The sequence below is a fragment of the Mus caroli genome, unplaced genomic scaffold, assembly GCF_978045245.1.
Source record: "Mus caroli unplaced genomic scaffold, Mus_caroli_1 scaffold_17, whole genome shotgun sequence".
Classification (NCBI taxonomy): domain Eukaryota; kingdom Metazoa; phylum Chordata; class Mammalia; order Rodentia; family Muridae; genus Mus; species Mus caroli.
Window position 1 is genome coordinate 17171498 of NW_028227272.1, and position 24132 is coordinate 17195629.

Below are 24132 nucleotides of genomic sequence, written 5' to 3' on the forward strand. Positions count from 1 at the left end.
TTTTGCTGCATTGTACCAAAACTCCAAGCCTCAGTCGTGGTGGCTGGCTGTCCGTGGTTAAAGGTAAGGAGAGGACCCTGTAACTTGGATGGAGGTGTGGAGGGACCCTACTGTGGCTGAGGACTTCGAACCCTCAGATTCTGCAGGATCTATCTCCCCAGCCTTAGCAGAGGATGCATCCCAATCTCTACCAGCAGCAATACTGTCCTTTCACCTTTGCCGAGGGAATTGATCCTACACTGTCTGCAGGATGCCCAGTGACATTCCCTGAAGAAGAAGCCAGGAGGTGTAAAGGAGAGAAAGTGTAGTCCATGAGCAGGTGCCCTACACTACTGAAGAGCTTAATAATTTAACAAATTCATTCAAGTAGAAGTCTGGGAAATATGTGTGGAAAAAATTTTTATACGAATGGGATAATGGAGAACATAAAACTGGATCAGGTTGAGTTTTTCAATGTGGACTGACTGACTGAAATTCTAGGATATGGGAGTTTTTAAAGGGTACCGTGTTAAGACCTAGGTAGTCACTGCCTTTCCAACATTACTGTAGCCATTTTGTTTTATGCTTGCAGCCAGCCATTTTACATTGTTACAGAGGACCTTTCTTGTGCCCAGTTAAACATTAACTGCATATTTTGTTAAATTCTTTGCTTCGGTGTTCTTGGAAATTCCCCTGATCCTCACCTTCCTGGAACTCACTCTGTAGACCAGGCTGGCCTCGATCGCAGAAATCCACCTGCCTCTGCCTCCTAAGTGATGGGATTAAAGGCGTGAGCCCCACCACCTGGCTTTTTTTTTTTTTTTTTTTTTTTTTTTTTTTTTTTTTTGGTTTTTCGAGACAGGGTTTCACTGTGTAGCCCTGGCTATCTTGGAACTCACTTTGTAGACCAGGCTCTCACCTTCCTTTAGAGCCAGTCACAATAAAGGTCACTTAGAACTGCTTTGTAGACTTTGCTACAATAAGCCTGGACCCGAGCCAACGTCTGCAACTGTCCAACAGCACTTCCAGCATGTGCATACGACTCTTTATGGTTGTGGGGTTTGCTTTATAAGTTGTCTCTGGGAAACAGTCAGGCTTGCAGTCTCAGCTCCCAAGTCTGACCTATGTCCTTGATGGACCAGTGTGGAGGTGAGGGGTGGGAAGGGGGTCTATCAATAAACTATCCCTGTTTGACTGAGATCAGTGTCTGAGTAGTTTGTGGGGTGATTCCTGAACCCAAACAGCCAAAAATTCCTTCAATTGGTTAGGTGAAGGATTTGTCTTAAGATAACCTGCTAAAGATTACACCCAACCATTGGACTGAAGTCAGGGGCCCTAAAGAAAAATTAGGGGAAGAATTGAAGGAGCTGAAGCAGAGGGGAACCCCATAGGAAGATCAGCAGTCTCAACTAACCTGGACCCCTGGGAGCTCCCAGAGACTGAGCCACCAACCAGGGAGCATACATGGGCTGATCCAAGTCCACCCCTCCCACCTTCCATATATATATATCAGAGGACTGCTTGCTCTGGCATCAGCGGGGATACCCCCAATCCTTGAGAGACTTGAGGCCCAGGGAAGGGGAGGGGAAGGGGGAGCACCCTTTCTTTTTTTTTTTTGGTTTTTCGAGACAGGGTTTCTCTGTGTAGCCCTGGCTGTCCTGGAACTCACTTTGTAGACCAGGCTGGCCTCGAACTCAGAAATCCGCCTGTCTCTGCCTCCCAAGTGCTGGGATTAAAGGCGTGCGCCACCACCGCCCTGCTGGAGCACCCTTTCTGAGGCAAGGGGGAGGGGGAAGGGGATGAGAAACTGTCAGGGAGAGCTGGGATGGGAGCAATGAATGGAATGTAAATAAAATTTAAAAGATGGCCTGCTGAAGAAGAGCTAGAAATGCCTGATATCCTTCATTTAGTGTTGATGAAGGGATTTGAAGGCTTGGGAAATTGCAACACTAGACTGGATAGGTTGTGTAAAACCCAATCCCCCACACCCTTCAAAGTGCCCCTCAAAAGGCAGTGCTGGTGACAACGTCCAAAACAGGACTTTGGCCAGGTGAAAGGACTGTTATTGGATAAACAGAGCAACTTCTCTTAAACTCTGAGGAAACTTCCTTAATCTGTTCTCAAAGGTCAACTACCTCAGGGAAGGGCATCTGGCTACCAGTCAGGCCATTCTGAGCAGCCTACATCATCAGCTCAAAGCCTCCCACTCTGCTGACCATCATATAAAAAAATCTGCTTTTCTGACATTTCTGCTCTTCTTTCTGCCCTCTCCTCCTCACCCAAGATAGCCTTGGCAGTTTGATCTCCCAAAGCCTTTCTTTCCACCCATGGAGGCATCCACTTCAGTGGGCTCTCTGCACCCCAATTTGAGGGGTGAGGAGACAGGCACACATCTGAAGGCCTTTGTCAACACTGATTTCTTTGTGGCAGAATGGAGATGCTACAGTTCAATTGGATGACGTTAATACAACAGGCTTATTGGGCCAGGAGTAACAGAGGCTACCTGGCAACATAGACTCACCAAAGGGAAAATGGCGTGCATCATAGCCTAACCTGTGACGGGCAGCACAGGGAAAGGGGACGTTTAGTGTGCGGTAATTCACAGGGACCTTAAGTTACCATGATAATTGATAATTGTTGGGGTAAGTTGCCTTTGTATTATTCAATTGTTGATTGCTGTACCAGCAGAGAGCTGAGTGCTGGCCAGATACTGATATTGTTATTCTAATGGCTCATCAGTTTGTAAACACAAAGCTACCTCACTGATGACTAGCTTAATAAAGAGCTAATGGACACAATGGCCAGCAGCTAGGCAGGACTTCCAAGCTGAGAGAAGGTCTCTGGGAAAAGAAGCAGAGGAAGGAAGAATTTGCCAGTGAGACACAGAGGTGCTCTGACTTACCAAGACTGAGAGAAGTAAAGAACCATATGGTGGGTAGTGAGCTAGGATAAGGTTAAATTAGAGGAGCCAGCTGAGAGCCTAAGCAATAATAAAAATTAATGAGTCTCTGTGTCATTATTTATGGTGCTGGTGGGTTCAGAAAGTCCCAAGGTAGATAATAAATCTATGTTTTTGTTTCATCTGTATAAGCAGGAAATTTTTCAAACAAAGAAAGCCTCCTCGCATGCCTTTAATCCCAGCACTCAGGAGGCAGAGGCAGAGGCAGGCGGATTTCTGAGTTTGAGGCCAGCCTGGTTTACAGAGTGAGTTCCAGGACAGCCAGGGCTACACAGCGAAACCCTGTCTCGAAAAACCAATAAATAAATAAATAAATAAATAAATAAATAAATAAATAAATAAAAATAAAAATAAAAAAGAAAGCCTCCATTGGATGGGAGACTAGGAAATCTCGGTCCAGGAACTAATCTCCAGACTTGAGTCAGTTTGCAGACCTAGAACCCTGTGAATGAAGAACTGCTAGATCCCCTGGGAGAATGACCTGAAGAAAATATCTAAAGGTTTTACTGTTAGTCTTTCTCCCACCTTCCTCAGAAGATCTATGGCTTTTTACAAAGCAAACTGTACACAGGGGTTAAAGGAAATAATCATAGACTTTTCCAGATGTATTCGATACCTGTTCTGACTGAAACTGATTCTGAAAGACCACAAGAAGCATTGTGAACATCTAGTTGACGTGGGTCTTTGGAGGTCAGGGACTGATGGAGTCACAGTAGGGCTTGTGGATCCCCAAACTCATCTGTAGTTATTTCTCAGTGTCAGAATGAGTAATTGGGATAGATACAATTAAAAGCTGGCAGGATCCCCATATTTTTCCAAGACCTGTGGAGTGAGAGCTATTTTGGTTGGAAAGGCCAAATGGAATGTATTGGAGTCTCCTCTACTAGGGATAATAGTGAACTAAAACCAATTCTGTATCCCTGAAGAAATGACAGAAACAAGTGCCACTGTAAGAACATGAATGGTGCAGGTTCCCAGTCTCCTTTCAATGCTCTGACCTGGCCTATGAAAAAGACAGCTGGATTACGGAGAGTGACTGTGACTCTGCTGCGGCTGTACCAGATGTGTCTTTACTTGACCAGACATCTCCTGCTACTTGGTATGCAACTACTGATCCAGCAAATGCCCTTTTCTCTGTACTGTCCATAAGGACTACCAGAGCAATTTGCTTTTAGTTGGCGAAGCCAACAATATACCTTCAGTTTTACCTTAAGGATATATTAACTCTCCAGCCCAGTTTCATAACTTAGTTTGAAGGGATATTGATTATCTGTCTCTTCTACAAATATCACATTGCCCACTATACTGATGGCATTATGCTGATTGTACCAAGTGAGCAGGAGGGAGAAAACACCTTGAACTTGTTGGTAACACAAATGCAGAGATAGTCTTCCCTAGATGAAGGATAAGTTATTACACTTGGCTCCTCCTACCACCATGAAAGAAGTACAATCCTCAGTGGGTGTGGTGTTCTGAATGAGAATGCCTCCCACCCCAGGGTCACATGTTTGAATACTTGGTCCCCGGTCAGTGGAACTATATGGGAAGAATTAGAAAGTGTGGACTTGTTGGAGGTGGTATGTCACTGGAGGCAGGTTCTGGGGTTTCAAAAGCCTACAAGATTCCCGGTTAACTCTCTCTATCTTTTGTTTGTGGATCAGGACATAAGAGCTCTCAACTTCTGCTCTACCACCATGCCTGCTTACCTGGGCTGTGCTCCTGCCATGATGGTCATGGAAACTGTAAGGCCCAGTAAACTGTTTCCTCTATAAGCTGCCTTGGTCATGGTGTCTCTTCACAGCAACAGAAAAGCAACAGTGGGCCTATTTGGACTCTGGAGGCAGTACATTCCTCACTTGGGTGTGTTACTCAGGCCCATATAACAAGTGATTCAGGAAGCTGCTACCTGAGTGGGGCCTGGGACAGGAGAAGGCTCTTCAGCAAGTCCAGGCTGCCATGCAGGCTGCTCTACTACTGGGACCATATGAGCCAGCAGACCTGATAGTACTTGAGGTGTCAGTGGCAGACAGAGATGCTCTGCCATTATACAAGAATCACAAAAGAGCCTCTTGGTATTTTGGAACAAAGCTCTACCATTATTCGTAGACAACTGTTCTCCCTTGGAGAGACTGCTATTGGCCTGCTATAGAACCTTAGTAGAAAATGAACATTTAACAATGGACCATGGCATTACCATGGAACTGAGCTGTCGACCATGAACTGGGCAGTGTCTGACCCGACGAGACATGAGTAGGATGTGCAGAGCGGCCATTCATCATTAAATGGAAGATATATATATATACACATACATATATATATATATATGATACACACACACACAAAGAACGTATTTATTTGTGTGGGTTGGAGAGATGGCTCAGCAGTTAAGAGTACTGACTGCTCTTCCAGAGGTACTGAGTTCAATTTCCAGCAACCACATGGTGGCTCACAACCATCTGTAATGGGATCCAATGCCCTTTTCTGATGTGCCTGAAGATGACAGTGTACTCATATAATATACATATAATAAATAAATAAATCTTTATTTAAAAATAATGTATTTGTGCAGTATATATCTATATTAAATGATATTTGTGTTCTTTATTTCTTCATCATGTAATGTAACATTTAGTATGAAGAGTTACCACATATTTTTTTTAAGATTTATTTATTTATTATATATAAGTACACTGTAGCTGTCTTCAGACACTCCAGAAGAGGGCGCCAGATCTCGTTGTGGATGGTTGTGGGCCACCATGTGGTTGCTGGGATTTGAACTCTGGACCTTCGGAAGAGCAGTCGGGTGCCCTTACCCACTGAGCCATCTCACCAGCCCCCACATTTGTTATAAGACAGTAAAAGACCAAGATTCCTCAAAGATATCACCTACTATAATATATGTAGTTTGAGTTGTACATAGGATAGTTACATCATGTTATGAAAAATTACAACCTAGTTATTGTTTTTCTGTGGAAAATAAGCATGACATAAGATGTAAGTATGTGCCAAGGTGAGAAGTGAGCTTGCAATGGGTGATCTTGGTTGTCAGCTTGCTACATCTGGAATTAACTAAACCCAAGCACCTGGCACACTTGCTGGGGGCTTTCTTGACTGGATCATTTGAGGTGGAAAGACTTACTCTAAACCTAGATCACTGGAGGGCAGGAGAGCCACTCTCCATCTGGATCACTGAGATCTGGGCAGACTTTCTGGTCCTAGCGCAAGTGAAAGGACATGGGAGAAGGACAGTCTTACTTTTTCCATGCTTACCCTCACGTTAGTTGGCAAGTTAATTTATCCTCCTGTTGAAGCATTGTTTTGCTAATCACTGAGACATCCAGCCTGGTGGACTGGATAACTGCTGGACTCTTGACACTCCTATTAGGACACAGACATTGTTGGACTAGCCAAAATGAAGAGAGTCTGTAAGCCATTCAAAAATTCCTTTATACAGCCAGGTGGTGGTGGCGCACACCTTTAATCCCAGCACTGGGGAGGCAGAGGCAGGCAGATTTCTGATTTCGAGGCCAGCCTGGTCTACAAAGTGAGTTCCAGGACAGCTAGGGCTATACAGAGAAATCCTGTCTCAAAAAACAAAACAAAACAAACAAACAAAAATCCCTTTATACATATTTCATTATTTGTTTGTTTGTATGCATATACATCATGTAACATAAACATATGTGTACATATATTCATATATTATGTTTGCTATGTAATACATATATTGTGAATGAATATATGTAAACATTCATTCTATCAGTTCTGTTCCTCTAGAGAACCCTGACTAACAATACAACAAGCAAGAAGGCCTCTTTTCGAAGTTCCCTGGAGAGGGTGCCATAAAATTTGTAGCCAGAACCTGCCTCAAGGCGAGGGTGGCCAAGTTATCTATAGGATTCATCCGGGATATTGACTAGATCAGCTGCTTCTGTGAAGTGAGGAGCAGAGAGGAAACAGAATTTCAGGTTAGATATCAACTGATGTGAAGAGCATCCAAATAATGCCTACAGAGCTTCCTACCAACATCAAGAGGCTGCATGACAGCCATAGCTTTGATGTGTTTTCTTTTCTTTTTCTGTTTTTAAAATTATTTTATGTATGAAAGCATATGGTTGCTGTCTTCAGACACACCAGAAGAGGGCGTCAGGTCCCATTACAGATGGTTGTGAACCACCATGTGGTTGCTGGGAACTGAACTCAAGACCTCTGGAAGAGAGCAGTTAGTGCTCTTAACTGCTGAGCCATCTCTTCAGGCCAAAAGCTTTTTTGTTTGTTTTTTCTTTTTTTAAAATCATTTACTTATTTTTTTTTTATATGCCTTGGTGGTTTTGCATAAATGTATGTCTGTGAGACTGTCAGATCTTGGAGGTACAGATAGTTGTGAGCTGTCATGTGGGTGCTGGGAATTCAATGTGGTTCCCCTGAAAGAGCAGTCAGTGCTGAGCTAAGCCATCTCTGCAGCCCCCTGATGTGTCTTCTATCAGGCTTGATACCAACTGATGCACCACTTGTATCATGATTCTTATTGAGACCAACAGTAGACCCTGTTTGAGTTAAGGATGATAACACTATGAAGCAAAGTTTCATTAATGAATGCATGGAATGCGTGACAAATAAGCCCGCCCTTATGAACACCATCACACTGTGTGTGTGCAGGGACATTTTCCTACAAACTGGCAATCAATTGGCTGTGCAAATCAGAAAGCTACATTCCTAGCTGCTCACAGCAACACTGTCAGCGGAGAGTTAAACTCGAAAGAAAGGACAACTGACCTGCACTACCAGCCTCCCTGTCTGGCTGCCAGGATTGGATCCATGAAAGCCAAAACCCACTTGGTTTAAGCTTAGCCACAGCCTAGACACAACCTGGAAAAACAGCACCTGGCAAATGTTCGAAGTACTGTGAAAGATGACCTTCATACTCCCAAGAGCCCCGGCTTCATAACTGGCCCTCAAATCTGGCAGATTATGAGAAACTACCTGTTAGGCTCTTGCTTTTTACAGACCCACAGCTGGGCCCACGGACCAGAGCATACAATAAAGCAGAACGCAGTCCTGTGCTCTAGGAGGACTACAACACACTACAATGGCTGGTACCAAACAGGACAAGGAAACACAGGTCCCACTGTCCCCAACAGATGGAGTTCAGAAGGCATGGCAGGAAGTGGCACCAACTGCATGCCCATCTTCATCCGCATCGAAGTCAAGGTGTTTGAAATCTTGTTTAAAGGTATGCTAGCACCTATTCTTTTCTGATGACTGGGTTTTCTACACACTCAAGGAATCTGTGCTTACTCTTCCCCCTCACTCTCTCACAGTGCTACACTTTTCTCTTGCTGTCTCATGATACACTTGTGTATCTAGATCACGGAGTCTCTTCTGGACATGAACTCCCTGAAGAAGTAACAGTCTCAGGGTTTAGGCTGAAGATCAAGCGAGACTACGCGTCAGAATCTACAGTGTGGGGTGTTGGATCATCCCTCTCATCTCTGCTGCTTCCTTTCTGAGCACACCTGCCACACACATCCAGTGACTACTTCCTGAATGAGAAGAGGCACAGAGAACAAATGGTGGCGGTGTGCGTCTATTAGCCAGTCACCAGGCATTCACTGCACCATTCCAGACAGAAGGCTGTTAAGATGGAGAAATGAAGCGCTGATCACAGTCCCTTCGTTTCTACCTTTGTTGGTAAGGTAGAGCACGCAGAGGTCCAGAGACTCGGTGGGTACACACCTGAGATTGAGGCAACTCCCCACTTCCTGCCTAGAACACGCGCCATGCTCCTTACATAAAAGAAGTATGTCCTGTGGTGACATAGGCCCCAAACAGAGTTCTCCATGCTAACGAGGTACCTAGAGGCCCAGAGGGCTTTGCCCATAAGCTTCCCTTCCCAGACATTCCTCTCTGTAAAAGGTATTTGATCTCAGGCCCACCCTGAGAAGTGGGTATGATACAGTATGCATCCATTTCCCACCATGAACAGCCAATAAACTGTTTAGAACCACAGACTGTCTCTTTCATCAAGATCCGCTGTGGGGAGCATAGAGAAGGCGTTTGCCTATGGAATCACAGCTTAATTCTCCTGTAGAAGGCCTCTCTGTGCTCCCAGCCACAACTGCCACCAAGCCTGCCTCTGCCAAGCTAAGGACAATCACCGCTGGGACAAGCCAGACCTCCCCTTGCCCCCAGCCCCAGGCTAGATGCTGTTCCTAGCCCAATACCCCCATCCCCCAACCCCATTCTTGGCTCTTCCTTGACTCCCAGAGGTGCCTAAATGTCCCAGAGTCTGAGAACCCCATGATCCCAGCTTCGTCACAGGCCCGGGGAGCCCTGAACCAGCTCTGACTTTCCCACATCTCAGACTGCATTTTCCACCCCTGAAGTGGTGTCTTGGAGCTTCCCTACAGTCCGGCACTGGCCTGGTGGTGGCCCAAGAGACTGTGGCCAGGAGCAGGGTGGACGAGGACCAACACGCCTCTACTGACTCTTCAACAACTGAGCTTATTGTTCCTGAAATGTTTGCTAAGCCAAGCCTAAGAAAGGACCAGAAAATACCAAGGGCATCACAAACGTCTTACCTGTCCTAAAATGGCTGAAATGAGAGAGGTTTTTCCACTTCCCACACTGCCGCAGATTCCAACCAGTTTGCCCTAGACAAAGCACAGAGAGAGGAACGACATCAAGAGACTACCAGCCACTCATCCTAAGAACCTGCAGTTGGTCCATCAGTACAGAGACACGGAAGCCCTCTGGAAAGACTGTCACACACAATCACTTTTAGGAAGTCTTAGCCTCTTACCAACTCTGCAAGTAGTATAAGATTTTATTTTTTAATTGTGTTTTTGCAAGGCAGAACTCTTTAAAATTACTTAATTGTAATTTTTATTTTCTTTTAGTAGGAACTACATGTAATATTATATACATTAAAATATAATTTTTATTTATTGCTTTATTTATTATTATTTTGTTTGGTTGGTTTTTCTTTTTTCTTTTTTTTTTCTTTTTTGTTTTTTGTTTTTTTCAAGACAGGGTTTCTCCATATATCCCTGGCTGTCCTGGAACTCACTTTGTAGACCAGGCTGGACTCGAACTCAGAAATCCGCCTTCCTCTACCTCCCAAGTGCTGGAATTAAAGGCATGCGCCACCACCGCCCGGCTTGTTTGGTTTTTCAAAACAGGATTTCTCTGTGTAGCCTCGGCTGTCCTAGAACTCACCATGTAGAACAGGCTGGCCTCTAACTCAGAGATCCACCTGCCTAATATAAGTGTGGGTGTTTTTCCTTCATGTATGCCTGCATATCACTTGTGTGCCTGGTGCCTGCAAAGGCCAGGAGAAGGTGTCAGAACCGCTGGAACTGGAGCTGGCTGTGAGCCGCCTGTGGGTGCTATGCTCTGAATCCAGGTCCTCTGGAAGAGCAGCCAGTGCCTTTACTACTGAGCCATTGTTCTAGCCAACAGTTAACTTTAAGGAGAGCCACTTGTTTGGCAGTTCTGTGTGATGGTAATCAAGTCCCCAAGAGAAGGAGGGAGGCTAGAGCAGTGGTGCAGAAGAGATCCCAGACTGCAGGCAGGCAGTTTGCACCAGAGTTTCAGCTCTATCACATCTGCTAATCATGTATCCCCGATATCCCAAGCCAACCCTGTGTCTATGTCTGTTTCCCTCACTGGGCTCTGGCTCAGGAGGAAGGGTGAGTTCCTCACGGAATCAAGTATCACATTACCAAATGGAAGAGTAAGTTTCAGTTGAGTATGCAAAGCCAACATCTAAAGAGCTGCTTAGTGATACGGTGGGACCACCTCAGTAATCAGTAATCGTCAGCAAGTAAGCTTGCTGCTGCGATTAAGAGTGGCCTATGAGTAATAAACTACATGACAGTTTCCGGTGACCACCCCTGACCGGCTGCTAAGAGCAAGAATCTGGATGCTGTCTCCTGGGTCTACCTCTGGATCTGCCCACAGTGCCCCAGGCAGCGGTCAGCACGGCCACTTGCTGCAGTAGTGCCTCCTCCTAGCTCTGCAGCATTTCTACCCAGCCCTGTCTCCATCACTCTCCCGTCTTCCTCCTGCACTGCAGCAGGAAGAGCAGCCCCTTAGACCTCTCCTTCTTTGCTTCCTTGTTTCTCCACACACTCTTCTGAGCCTAGCAGGCCATTATGTATTCACAGGCACTTCTGCAAATCTGCCATCGGCCATCATCTCCCACATTCATCCTGGTCCAGGAACCGGCACACTCCAGATGGAGAGCCTCTGCTCTCTGCTTCTGCTCTTTAGCTATGACCCTCTCCCCTAGACAGTCTCATGACTCACTCTCTCAGTTCTCCGTTCAAACACTACCCTCTCTCTCCCCTTTCTCCTCCCCTCTCTCCCTGGTATTTACTGGGTTTACCTGCCATGCCCACCCCCACCACCTTCTTAGTTAGGGTATCACTATGTATCCAGGTTAGCTTCAAATTCATAGTGATCTACCTCAGCATGTCCCAAACTACGGACATGTACTGCCAAGCCTGACTAAAACATCCTTTGAATGGGGTCTTCTCCTTAGAAAATGTGTTAAAAATGCAAGCACAACAGCTGCTATCTCAGCTCTGTTACCATCCTTTACATTGTCCCTTATCACAACCTGACACAATATGTGACACTTGCTTTGTGTCTGTCCACTAGGGAGGTAAAGTCCAGAAAGAGGCTTTGACTGTGTAGATTCTGCTGTTGTTTGTTCTCAGTCCTTCAACAGGACTTGGTGTAAAGCTGGTACTTAAAAAAAAAAAAAAAAAAAAGGTTACTGAAGGAATGTGTGAATGGGGCTACTTCTCAGTCATGGTTTGAATCTTAAATCTAAAACCTAAAATCTGTGTTTTAAGCGACTCTCTGAGAGCCCATGTCTATACTAGCTGAGCTGTGATATTCTATACCCAAATCACCCTTCATTTATATTTTTAGAAATTATTACAATATAGTTGTTAAGAGCAGCCCTGGGGAGGCTGGAGAGACGGCTTAGTGGCTTAAGAGCACTTGATGCTTTTTCAAAGGACCCGACATCAGTCAGGCAGCTCAGAACCACTTGTAACTCCAGCTCCAGAGAATCTGACACTGTCTTCTGCCCTCCACTGGCTCCTGCACTCACGTGCACACACCTACAAACAGATATGTCAAATACATTTAAAAGGAAAAAGAAAAAGCAGCACTGAGAATACCTTTTATATGCTAAGTTCTCTATGCTGCACAACGTGATGTTGACCTGGAGCCCACACAGTTACAGCAGTAGATTTAATTACAACAGCCATCACAGCCAGAAGCCAACACAGAGCAGGGTCTTGGAAGGTCCACCTGAGTGCTTCACCTCCTTATCAGTAAAGCAAGCATCTCATAAGTTATTAGTTCTGTTGCTCCCTTTGGAATCAGAGCCCAATCTGCTCTTGATTCAAATCTGCTAACAGTCAGAATTCTCTGCTTAAAGGGCAGGTCCTGCCAGGGTCAAGCTGGAGTGACACAGGAGTCAGTGCTGAAGTAGGCAGAGAGGGTACGAGTAGGTAGCTTACCTCTTCAATTTCTAAGTCAATGTTGTACAGTGTCCTCTGCAGGCGCAGGCTCCCTGTGTGGATCTGCTTGCCTTCTTCCTCTTCCGGGCTGGGCCGCTCGTCACTGTCCAGGAGGAGGTGTCCTTTCTGTTCTGCCAGCACCGCCTGGTGCTCAGTGTGTTGCAGCTGCCTCGACTTCTCTTTCTTGCCCCTGGTAGCCCTCTTGTCTTTTTTCATTTTGGGGGTCAGCTTGGGCGAGTTCTGTATACTGGAGTGGGAGGAGTCCCATGCCAAGGTGGCATTTTTCATCTCTATCTTGATGTGAGGACTGGCCGGTTTGTTCTTTATCATGTGAACCTCTTCCATTAGAAACAAACTCTGATAGGAGTTGTGAGAGAGGTGCAAAGATGAGACACTGGATCAAGACCAGGGAGACAAGCTTATGGCGTACACTCACGTAGCAAAACACATCAGGCTATACAGTGGAAGGAAGCTGAAGAGCAAAAGGTAGCTCATTAGTGTAGCCTCACCTCAGGACTGGCAAGGGGTCTCAGGGCCTCGCTCGTCCACTGACCAACCCTCTATGCTAGCTTACACACTAAGGCACCCTGCTTTTCCTGCCAGTCTAATATGGACAGAAGGACATTTAAGAACTCATAGGGATATGGTGCCCCACGTACAGTAATTCATAGGTTCCAGAGTAATGGGTAGAAATCCCAGGAGGGATACTGACCCTTTACCCAGACATCACGATGCCAGCGGCCTTCCAGGCCACTTCTGTAGAGCTAACGCCTGCACACTGCCCTCACCCATGGCCTGGCACCTCTTCACTGCTGGATTTGGAAAACATCTGAGCTAAGGGCCTGTGTGGACAAGAGGTACCTCCCCAAGAATCGCTCCAGGGGAAAAGAGTTCGTTTTCTCTCCACTCATTTACAGAGTCCTACTGAGTTGTTTCAAAGAGCAGGAAAATGTAACGTCAAATGGGGAAGAGTCTCCAAAGTTACTTCTAAAATTCTGATTTTCTAGTTATACTTGAACCCCTCATAAGCCAGGAAATTTTAACAGAGCACTATTGCAGGGTGATTTTCAAAATGCTTTTTAAAAATTAATTTAGAACATTAGAAAATCTTTAGAGAAAAGATGGCTTGCAGGATGAGGACTCTACTCAATTACTAACTACCCCAAATGGCTTAAAGTTCCCAAGTACTAATGAATAGAACAGGTGATCTCCCCTTTCTCCCGGATCCCAGCGTGCTGTTAAGAAGATTAAGAACTCGTCTTACTGAACTGAACAAGGACAACAACAGACATGCTAGCATGGATCAGGCTGGGGGAGCCCGCGAGGCCTTCACAACCCTACAGCAACTAAGGAATGCTAAGAGCAAGAGAAATCGTCTTCCCCAGGAAAGAGCCCTCCCCTCCTCCATTGGTTATCTAATGTCAAATGATCAGCTCTGAAACATACACATGAGTAACATTATACAGACTGAGCAGGTTGTATTTATGTATTTAGGAACATATATATGCATACACATACATACAGATATACACATATGTATAGAACAACAATTAGTGAGAAAAAGAGGCCGTAAGTTTGAAAGAGAGCAAGGTAGGGTATGTGTGAGAATTTAGAGAAAGGGAAGGGATGGAGGGAATTATGTAATTATAATCTCAAAAATAAAAGAAAAATTAAAGTAAATAAATCAATCCTAAAAGATAAAAAGAAAGGATCTCATGTAGCCCTGGGCACCCAAGAATGACCGTGAGCCCTGACCCTCCTGTCGCCACCTACAAGAGCTGGGATCACAGTTGCTATTCCTGTAAACCCCAGGGGTTATAAGGCTTAGGTAAAGCTCCTGTCTATGAGCAGCTATGGGATTTGTATATCCAGAGCCTTCTGAGAGACTAGGCTGTAATATCGTCAACGATTCTGATCCTTTCCTTTCCTAAAGATCTGTAAAAGGATGGAGACTGTGTAGGCCCCTATAGACTATTCAGAGGAACAGTGGTGCCTATTGGAGAACACAGCCTCCCTGCTCTTACTTTCTGCTTCCACAGCCCTGACACGCTTTGACAGACAACACCTGAATGTGCACCGACTGAGATGTGCACCAGCCAGGACGCACAAACCTCACCTTCCTCTAGGATGCTGCCCACTGACAGTGCTTCCTAGCCCCTCGGTGAGGTGTATAGCAGTAACCTCAGCACCAACGAGGCCAAGGCAGGATAACTGTGTGTTAGCAGCCAGTCTGTCTCAAAAACAAACACCTCTAACAATCCAAAGAGGAAAAACAGCTCGCTTTCACTCATTAGAAGAGGGAGTGCTCAGAGGGCTGCCAGATATAACACAACACAGTTACACTAGGATTCCAATTAGAAATTTTTAAAATCTTTTTTCCAGTATAAATATGCCTGTACTACCAGCTAACACTGTACTCACGTAAAAGGAGACAATTCAAAAGCAAGGTCACAAAACTACCTTTCCTCCCTGAGTTCTTTATCTAAAACTCAACAAAATCCACCCACTACCAAGGACGCAGAAACAAAGCGGGAGCGCTTTGGTCAGAACTTTCACTTTCTTTCATGGGTTCGGTGGCTTCTGAGAGACAAAGCTCTGACTGTCTCTCAGACATCAGTCTCGTGTGACCCTGGCTCTGGAGGAGGAAAGCACGAGACAGGGGGACGTTCTGGAAGACGACTTCTCTTGGCCCAATGTAAGTCACCTGACTAACTGTAAAAGGCAAAGGCTGAGGTAAATCCCAGCAACTCCTCTCTCCTCTCAGGGCAGCCCACTGTGGCCCCTGAGCCTCTAAGGTAGCGAGAGTCATCCTGCTAGCCCTAGGCCACCAGAACCGTTCCCTTGTTCACCTCGCTGGCCAAGGAAGGCCAGGAGGAGTGAGGTCTTGATGAACTCCAGCACACACAGTGCCTCTCCTTTGTAGGAACTAAGCATTAACCACTTCCAAGTAAGTCTCTACTCCCCTCCACCCGGGTGCCCACGTCACTCCCTCTTGTGTCACACGGTTGTGTTATTCTGAAGGTACAAAGAACACAAAAAGGTCTGATCAACTAACCACGCAAGGAAGGGGCCGATACTTACTTAACTGTACTTCTCAACATGATCTAGTTTTATGACTATTTCCATGTCACTGCATTCCCTGCCTCATGTAGTGGCAATCACTGGGTAGGAAAAAGAAATATCAAAAGGACTCAGCATAGCAACCAATCAAAGTGGCAGCAGGCACGAGAGGGGGTGGGGAGAACCCGGCAGACACCTGGCCGTGCTGGTCTAACGTAAGCCCTTTAAAAGCTCAGGAAATGACAATGCACATCCATGCTGGGCCTGGCAGAAGTACTCGGTGTGGAAAGGGAGCACAACCCAGAGCCAATCGGGAGGGAGAAAGATGCACATTATTTTAAAAGGCATTACTCTCATCCCTTAATTCAGTTGTCTCCTCCATCTCCTAAAGGCAAACCAAAGGCAAGTGCAGCTGGCCTGTGTGGACTCTCGGAAAACAGGCAGCAAGCAAGCTGTACCACGGATAGCTCCTGATACAGGCAAGGGACCACTTACCTTGAATCTGTCAACAGCCACGGATGCTTCAGAGAGGGACTTCACTGAGAATGGTGTCACTTTTAAAGCAAAAGTCATGGAATTGAAGACAGTCACCACTGTGAAGGCCTTAAAATACAAAAAAGAGGTGAGAGCAAGCCTCAAGAGGCCACAGAGCAGACAAGGCGGCACCACTCTCCTCTCGGGTGGAAGGAAGGCTGTAACTATCAAACGTTAGTTAGTGCACGCAGTCATACTAGAGTAATCTGTCTTGTGGGCGAGTACATTTGTGTGCATGGCAGTGCATGTGTGGAGGTCTGAGGACAACTTAAGGGAGCTGGCTCTCTCCTTCCCTGTGTGTGTTCCAATAACTGCACTCAGGGCATTAGGCATGGTGGCAAGTGCCTCTGTCCACCTCGTCAGCCTCAATCACAGTTTAAAGTTTTGTTTTTAAATTACGAGAGAGAGAGAGAGTGTGTGTGTGTTTGACAGTATGTGCACATGAACGTGGTATCCTCAGAGCCCAGCCCAGAGGTGTCAGATCTCCTGGAACTGGGGTTACCCAGGAGTTCCAAGCAGCCCACTATGGGTGCTGGAAATTGAACTACATAGTCCTCTGCAAAATACTCTTAGCCTCTGGGCTTCAGCTCACATTTGTATTTTTTTTTTGTTTGTTTTGTTTTGTTTTTTTGAGACAGGGTTTCTCTGTGCAGTGCTGGCTGTCCTGGAACTCACTCTGTAGTCCAGGCTGGCCTCGAACTCAGAAATCCACCTGTCTCTGCCTCCCAAGTGCTGGGATTAAAGGCATGCGCCACCACTGCCCGGCTACATTTGTATTTTAAAGGCAGGGTTTGTATTAAATGAGACTTTCACCTAAAATTCTTCATAAACATGAAACACAGGTTCATCTGTATTTACAAAATTAAACCCAAACCCAGGCTGACTGAAAATAAGCCACATTATTCCTGTATAAGGGATAATGCCGTATTCTTCCACTTCTCAACTTAGTGATATGAATGAAGGAAACACCTAATTCTTGGTAGCAGTCCCAAGTGAAGTAACGAGAGGAGCACACGAGCTCTGCAGAGAACGTGTCTGACTGTCCTCACCTGTGCCGCAGTCAGATGGAAGCCCAGGGTCATGTGAACGGAGAACGTCACCACACTGGCAATCACTACCACAATAGGAGCCACTCCAACAGTGATGCTCTGAAAGTACCCGGCTTTCTCCAAGATCCGACGTTCCTCCTCTCGGATTTCTAATGGAAAGCAGCCCATCCTCAAAGCAAGTCCAAACACACTTTGGGATACTGTTACTCCACCACCAAACAAGAGCCAGGTTCCAACTACAAATTTATCTTTCGTATTTTGGGTTTTGTTTGATTGTTTAAGACAGGTTCTTGCTATGTAGCCTAGGCTTATCCTGCAATGTAGACTTTCCTTCTTCAGCTTCCCAAGAGCCATGATGTTAGGATACAAGCAGGTTTTTAAATGATCCTTCAGTACCAATGATGAAAAAGAAAGCTGTTTAATGGACTATCAACTCTGGTTTTGTCAGTTCTGTAGGCTGGACCTAAGGCGTCACTCACATGTGCTGGGTAAGCACTGCCCAGCCCCCACCCTAGGACTATCGATTCCATCACTACAATTCAGGTGTGAATGGAACAAGTCACAAGAAGAAATCTGAAAGAAAGCAGCTACAACACACGTACTCTGGTTCCCTGCCATCTGTCTCCTGGGTTTCAATAAAAAGATCACTTTATTTGCATCTATACCTGGCAGCTAGCTAGCTTGCTTGCTTGCTTGCTTGCTTTCTTTCTTTCTTAAAGATTTATTTATTTATTCATTTATTTTATGTAAGTACACTGTAGCTGTCTTCAGATGCACCAGAAGAGGGCATCAGATCTTGGTACAGATGGTTGTGAGCCACCATGTGGTTGCTGGGATTTGAACTCAGGACCTTCGGAAGAGCAGTCAGTGTTCTTAACCACTGAGCCATCTCTCCAGCCCCCACCTGGCAGCTTTCTTTGCGTATCTGGTTAGTGTTTATTATTTACTCTGGGGAGGTCCAACCACCTTATAAGAGCAGAGTCCAGATAAGCTCCGGAAAGTTTAATCAGAGAAAGCAAACCAGCTGCCCTGATACTAACAAACAACTTTTTATTCTATTTACAATTGTATTAATGTTTACAACATTTATAACAGCCCATATATACTTTTTACTGAAATTAAGGTTATCCATTTTTTGTAGCTTCTCTTTTTTTTTTTTTTTTTTTTTTTTTGGTTTTCCGAGACAGGGTTTCTCTGTGTAGCCCTGGCTGTCCTGGAACTCACTTTGTAGACCAGGCTGGCCTCGAACTCAGAAATCCGCCTGCCTCTGCCTCCCGAGTGCTGGGATTAAAGGTGTGCGCCACCATGCCCGGCCCGTAGCTTCTCTTCTTAAATGCCACTGTTTTTAAGGCCTAGCCTTCCTATTCTTGTGTAGAAGTGTTTAAATGCCAGTGTCATGTTAGTTACCCTGACAGGCTTGTGCTGTATAATTCCTATTCTTATGCCTGCTCTGAACTTAAAATGTGAATGGAGCCAGCTGAGATCATTGTAATTAAATCAATCATTTAAAAAGATGAGAAAAGGAGCCCCTAGCAAGTAACAGAGGTAGGTGTTTAGTCGAGGCAGGTCATCCTTCAGGGTCACACAACCACCTCTGGTACCGATACAATCACAGAATAGATGGGCTCTTGGCAATCATCTGAGCGCCTTCTGCAACACCTTCTTAGCTGGGCCAAAAACCATGCACTGGCTAAGAGGAGGATTTGCACATATTCCAATAGCTAGATTTGTCCATACTGTTCTAGCTAGAATAATATCTGGGGCAAAATCCGTTTCCCGAGCTCAAATCCCTGAGCTCTCTTTTAAATATAAACGATTCTATGTGAAGATATTAGACATCAGAAGTCTAGTTTCTAATGTGCTTAGGAAGCAAAGTACATGACTGAACAGACCCAAAGAATCCAAAATCCCTTCACCACGTACACAAGGAAAATCTTTAAACTCACTTTGAACACTCTGAGAAAACGCTTTGACCCAGGCATACATTTTAATGAATTTAATGTAGGTAAGAACTTCATTCATCTTCTGGACACGGTCATCTGTGGCAGCTACACACTTTCTCCTGAAATATGCAGTTAGCCGTGACACGAACATCTGGAAGGGAAAGCAGCGCCCTATCAGACTGAAGCACCTCAGGATCTGCCTCACAATGGTCTTGGCCAAATGGGCACATAGCCCTGTTCCTGGGACAAACATGATTTCACATGGTTGTGCTGTTGTTTAACTAAAGGAGTCTTTAGAGTTAGAAAATATTTAATTCTCATCTCCTTGTAGGGCGATGAAGACAATTACTGGTCAGATCTCACAGACACTGGTGCTACCATGTCAGCTCCAGTAGCTCCTGTTTTGTCTCCGGGTGGGTTCACCTAGAGCCTTCTGCTCCACCCAGACTCACTCTGCCTTCAGATGGCTATGATCTTTTATGCAAATGACTCCTTACTTCCTCCCAAGTTAAAATTATGCACAGGTGAACTGAGCACTGTCTAGCATCAGACTTTACCACCTACCTTCTTTGAGAAGATGTCTATCCTCTTTCTTCAACCCAGTACAAGTATTTTATGTATCCCATATGAAGATGCTACCACGATACAGCCAAGAGGCTCACTCACCATTGCTGGATAAAAGAGGATAAAAACCGCTGATCCCAGGAAGCCCGTTGGTCCTAGGATGATTACATTATAAATCATGCCCAAGATGGCAACAACAGGTCCTCCAGCCAGCAAGCTGCCCACAGCGGCTGCCTCAAACATCCTTTGCCCATCATTGGAGCAGATATTGATGAGCTGTAAGATATGACAAACATTCAGGAGAAAGGTCAAGGTCAGAGCAGGGACCAAGGAAAGGAGGAACTCAGGCTGAGAGTGTGCTCTGGGTTGCTCTGAGAACAAAGCACAGGCTCTGAACTCACCTCCCCTAGGGACTTTTCTTTAATGTTCTTTAACTTCAGGATCTTCTTGAATGCCATAGTCAGGATAGCCCCCCGCAACCGGACACCAGTTCGATAATTCAATGCCCAAGTCAGTGCAAGTGACCAGGAGCGTACAACTTCTGTCAGGAGTAGGCCTAATACTAACAGCAAGCTGTACTGCAGGTTAGACTCTGTTGCCTGGGTGTACTCCAAGAGGTGCTTCACCACGAAGGCCTACAGGGAGAAACACACACCACAGTCAACATCGCCCACGGTAACCCCACACAAAGCCACAGTGTTATGTTAGGTTAGAAAGAGCAGGCTGCTCCACGGACAGTGATCAGTGTGTAAGCAAAGAGAAACTGTGTTGTTGGACCAAATATTCCCGGCAATCTGCCCCCAGGTGAAGGACAGAGGGATCACTTGCTTTTCTCCTGAAGGGCGCCATCGTGACCACTACTCTTTCTAATGTAACATAAACCTGTCCATGAGCTGCAATGCATTCTAAACGCATGGTCATCCAAAGGTATATATTGACCTTATTCCAGCCTCTTCACACATGGCTACCTCTCTTTACATGAAACCGAGACCTTTCTCTGTACCCTTTCACACGTGCTTATTCGATAAAAAGGAACAGTGTACCTACAGTTGTACGGAAGAGTGGGAAGTGCAAAACATCCCTGCAAACAAACAGGGGCAGTTTAATAGGACAGAAGCGAGCAAACAATACAAGCTACCAAACTCCAGAGACCCTCCCTCTGGCCCTCCCCACGCCCACTCCCTCTCAAAAACAAAAACATGTTACCTCAGGTAGCTTATGTCTAACACCACCTGCAGGGAGGGAAGACAGCCAGCCCCCAGAAACCACGAGTGTCACCTCCAGCTCTGAGGTCCTGCAACGCCGGAGCACACACTCACACAGGCACATTCAGCAACAGCAGTAAATACCAGGAAGTGGGAAGCAGCATACTTTTATTGAAAATGAAATATATATTTAAAGATACCATGTTCAAAGAGCATCTCACAAACACTGTACATTAGCAGGGGCATCAGGAACATTTGGTGGGAACATACAGAGCCGTACGGGGATAGCCATCACACAGATGGGCTGGCCTCCCACTTGCAACTATACACAGTAGAGGAAATGCATGGCAGAGCCATATCTGCTTCCAGAGTCTGGAGTACAATACATCAGGATGGCAGCTTTCACCGAGGAGGGAATCCCAAAGCTGCAATGAAGTAGAGTCTCTAGCAATAAAGACCTTGCTGCTGAAGAAAGAAGATTAAGGAGAAGAAAAAAAAAAAAAAAAAAAACAACAACTAAAATTTCCCTAAAGAGGTACCCTGCTTAAAACTGCAAGTGCTGCTGGCATGCTAAGCTGCGAGGAAACACTCTGCTCCCGACAGACTGCGAGATTCCAGGCCTGCTGGGCAGGATGCTGGCATCCTTCGGAGTCTTTTCGAGTCCTGGTAGCTAAAATTGAGGTTGGCAAAAATCAAACCAAACCATAACAAAGAAAGCCAAACCAGTGCCCACCTTAAAGGAAAAAAAGAAATTAAACTCATGCACCCATCTACCCTGGTTCCCTCAGTAAGGAATTCTGTCTGCAGCTGTAAGATACTAAATGGCATACAACAGAGACAGATGGACCAGCCTGCAGTGCCTAACGCTGAATTCCGGAAGCCAGGTTTCTGGGGTAAATAGTCTCTTTCAGTTTTTATGAAAGTAACTTAATACCAAATTGTTTACCAATGCCCTAGGAGGTCTCTTGGGTCATGTCAAGCCCCAGTAAATAACCTGATCAAATGGGGGATTTCAGATTCTGAGAACTACTTTAATCCGCCTTTACCCTCCCGCAGAATTTTTAGAACCCATGTTTGGTCCTCACTGCATAGATTAACTAGCAAGTAGATTGGTTTCTTTTCCAGTATGCATCCAAAATGTGGAACTGGGTCACGAGGCCAAAGCCTCTCCTCCTGCAGTGATGCAACTCAGTAGGATGGCCTGCAGTGAAGCATTTCCCACACAGGGCAGCAGTGTGGAGCAGTCTCCCAGGGCAGCGGGTGTTGTCTGGGCTCCTTCCTTTCCTATACCTTAGGGTGCCCCCTTGGCAGCACTGGATAAGCAATCAGTCCCTCCCAGAGAGGAGAAGGGAAGGTGAAAGACATGGGTGTGTTTACACTATGTGAAACTTTCCAAGGGGAAAAGATGACAGAGGTAACACATGTCCAACACAGGGCTTTAAAAAGCAACGGCATTTCAAATGAGCTCGGATGGGGGAAAGAAAAGCAGTTTTACATGAAAAATTCAAACAAATTCAGTTTTTTTTAAAAAGTCATAAGTTTATCATTTATGTCTAAGCTAACTGGGAGGAAACTGAAGACTGTCAGCATAGCTGTCTTGCTGGGGAAGGCATTCCCAGTGAATAAACATTACCTTACCTGAGCTCTTGGCGAGAGATTCTGCCCAGCTTGACTCTCTCATTCTGACCGCAGAATACAGCCATCCTGAAAATTCTAAAGAACAGCTTCTGTCACTGGTCCCACTACAGAGACACTCCCCCCAAGTCCAGATCCTGACAGCATGGAGCAAGCTGTGGCTGGAGAGAGGCTGGAGGGTGGGAACTTACCTCTCTCAAGGCTTCCCTGTGCCCTTTCCCCACAGGCCTGGAACAGAGTTAGCACTCACTAAGAGATGGCACTGCAGAAGGCAGCCATCTCTAGCAAGTCTAGGGTGGGTGCTAACTCTTCAGACACAAGTCCTAGGTCAGGCCTGGGCTTCTAAAACTAACTTAGTCTAAGAAGGGCCCCACAGCATCTATATAATTGCAGTGACTTGGTTCTGCATTTTGAGTATGGCCAGTGCCCTCATAAATGCTGGCACTGTGCTGGAACTTTCTGGAACCTGAGGCATCTGACATAAAGCAGGAGTGTTGCCAGACTGTTCTGGGGTCAGTATCAACTGACCAAATTTTTAAAAATAATGCACATAAATACAGCCTGACTGTGTTTCATTTGTTCTGTGTATGACCACCAAGGCTCAACAAGACCTAATGGGATGTCCCATGTATGGAGTGTACAATTTAGGTTAAGATTTTGGTAAGAACAGAATAAGCCAATCTGAAAATCATGCCCAATTTAGAAAGTATGCAAAATCTAACATTGGATTTCCTCAGAAGGACTCACAGGTTTACTCACTGCTAATGTTAATTTCATTTCTTTTGTCAAAACCAGCCTGATTCCCCAATTTCCAGTCAAAAGAATTTATTGGGATTAGGGTTCCAAAAAAAGATGTCTACATTGTTTACACTTGCACATCTGTTTCACAAGCCCACAGCTCTCTAGGCCTATTGACTCTCCAGGGTTCTTCCCAAAAAACCGCAGCAGAGGGAGATGTGCCTGAGTTCCTGTTATGGAAAGGCACCCAGCTCTCCACAGGCATCTAGAAGCAGTCTCTAGAAGTTAGCATCCCGGTTGCTGCATCAGAATTGAAAGATTAGCAACTTAATAGATGCTCAAAGGAATGACCTTCAAGGCATCAAAGTGAGCATGCATTTTGCAATTACTTTTTGTGGAGTGAAAACTTTATCCCTGCAATCCAGGTCTTTTTTTTTTTTTTAAAGAAATGGGGAAATAAAGAATTAAGAAAGCCCATTATGATATTATTGAGAAATTCTGTACTACCCAGATGAAGGAACTGTGCGAAGTGTCAGAGCAGCCACCAGCTCTGTAGTGATACAATGACAGAAGCTCTTCTTGGGGGAATGCTGGCTCTATGAAAAACGTGCCATTTTGGCTAATAACATTTCAGTTACGTTGGTCTCTTTTATTTAAAACTTATATAAAAGTGTTAGTTGGTCAATTAAGAAACCTAATACCCAAACTTTTTTTTAAAGATCATACATTAAAAAGAAGAAAAACAAAATAAAAAACAAAAAACCTCCAAAGTGTAAATTAGTTTCACCTAGTCACCATGCATCTTAGACACATACTTACCCACCATGAACCTCCAGCTTACCCACACACGGAAAACGCACAGTTAAACAGTACTACTGCTCCGATGCCTCAAGGCAAATATGTAGAGAATAAATTCAATCACAATCT

General features: G+C 45.3%; 1 protein-coding gene across 6 annotated transcripts in view; it reads right to left on the reverse strand.

Moving 5' to 3' along the window:
- Abcc5 (ATP binding cassette subfamily C member 5) overlaps positions 1–24132 on the reverse strand; it is a 95900-nt gene that overhangs the window by 49026 nt on the left and 22742 nt on the right. For 2 of the 6 annotated variants that reach the window (XM_021184648.3, XM_021184649.3), the window contains exons 6-12: positions 20029–20262; positions 19730–19903; positions 19067–19214; positions 17121–17269; positions 16033–16140; positions 12478–12834; positions 9520–9591 (exon numbers count right to left, since the gene is read on the reverse strand). In XM_021184648.3, the coding sequence (XP_021040307.1) occupies positions 9520–9591; positions 12478–12834; positions 16033–16140; positions 17121–17269; positions 19067–19214; positions 19730–19903; positions 20029–20262 (1242 nt within the window). The other 4 variants (XM_029470413.2, XM_029470414.2, XM_029470412.2 and 1 more) reach the window with 4 other exon arrangements.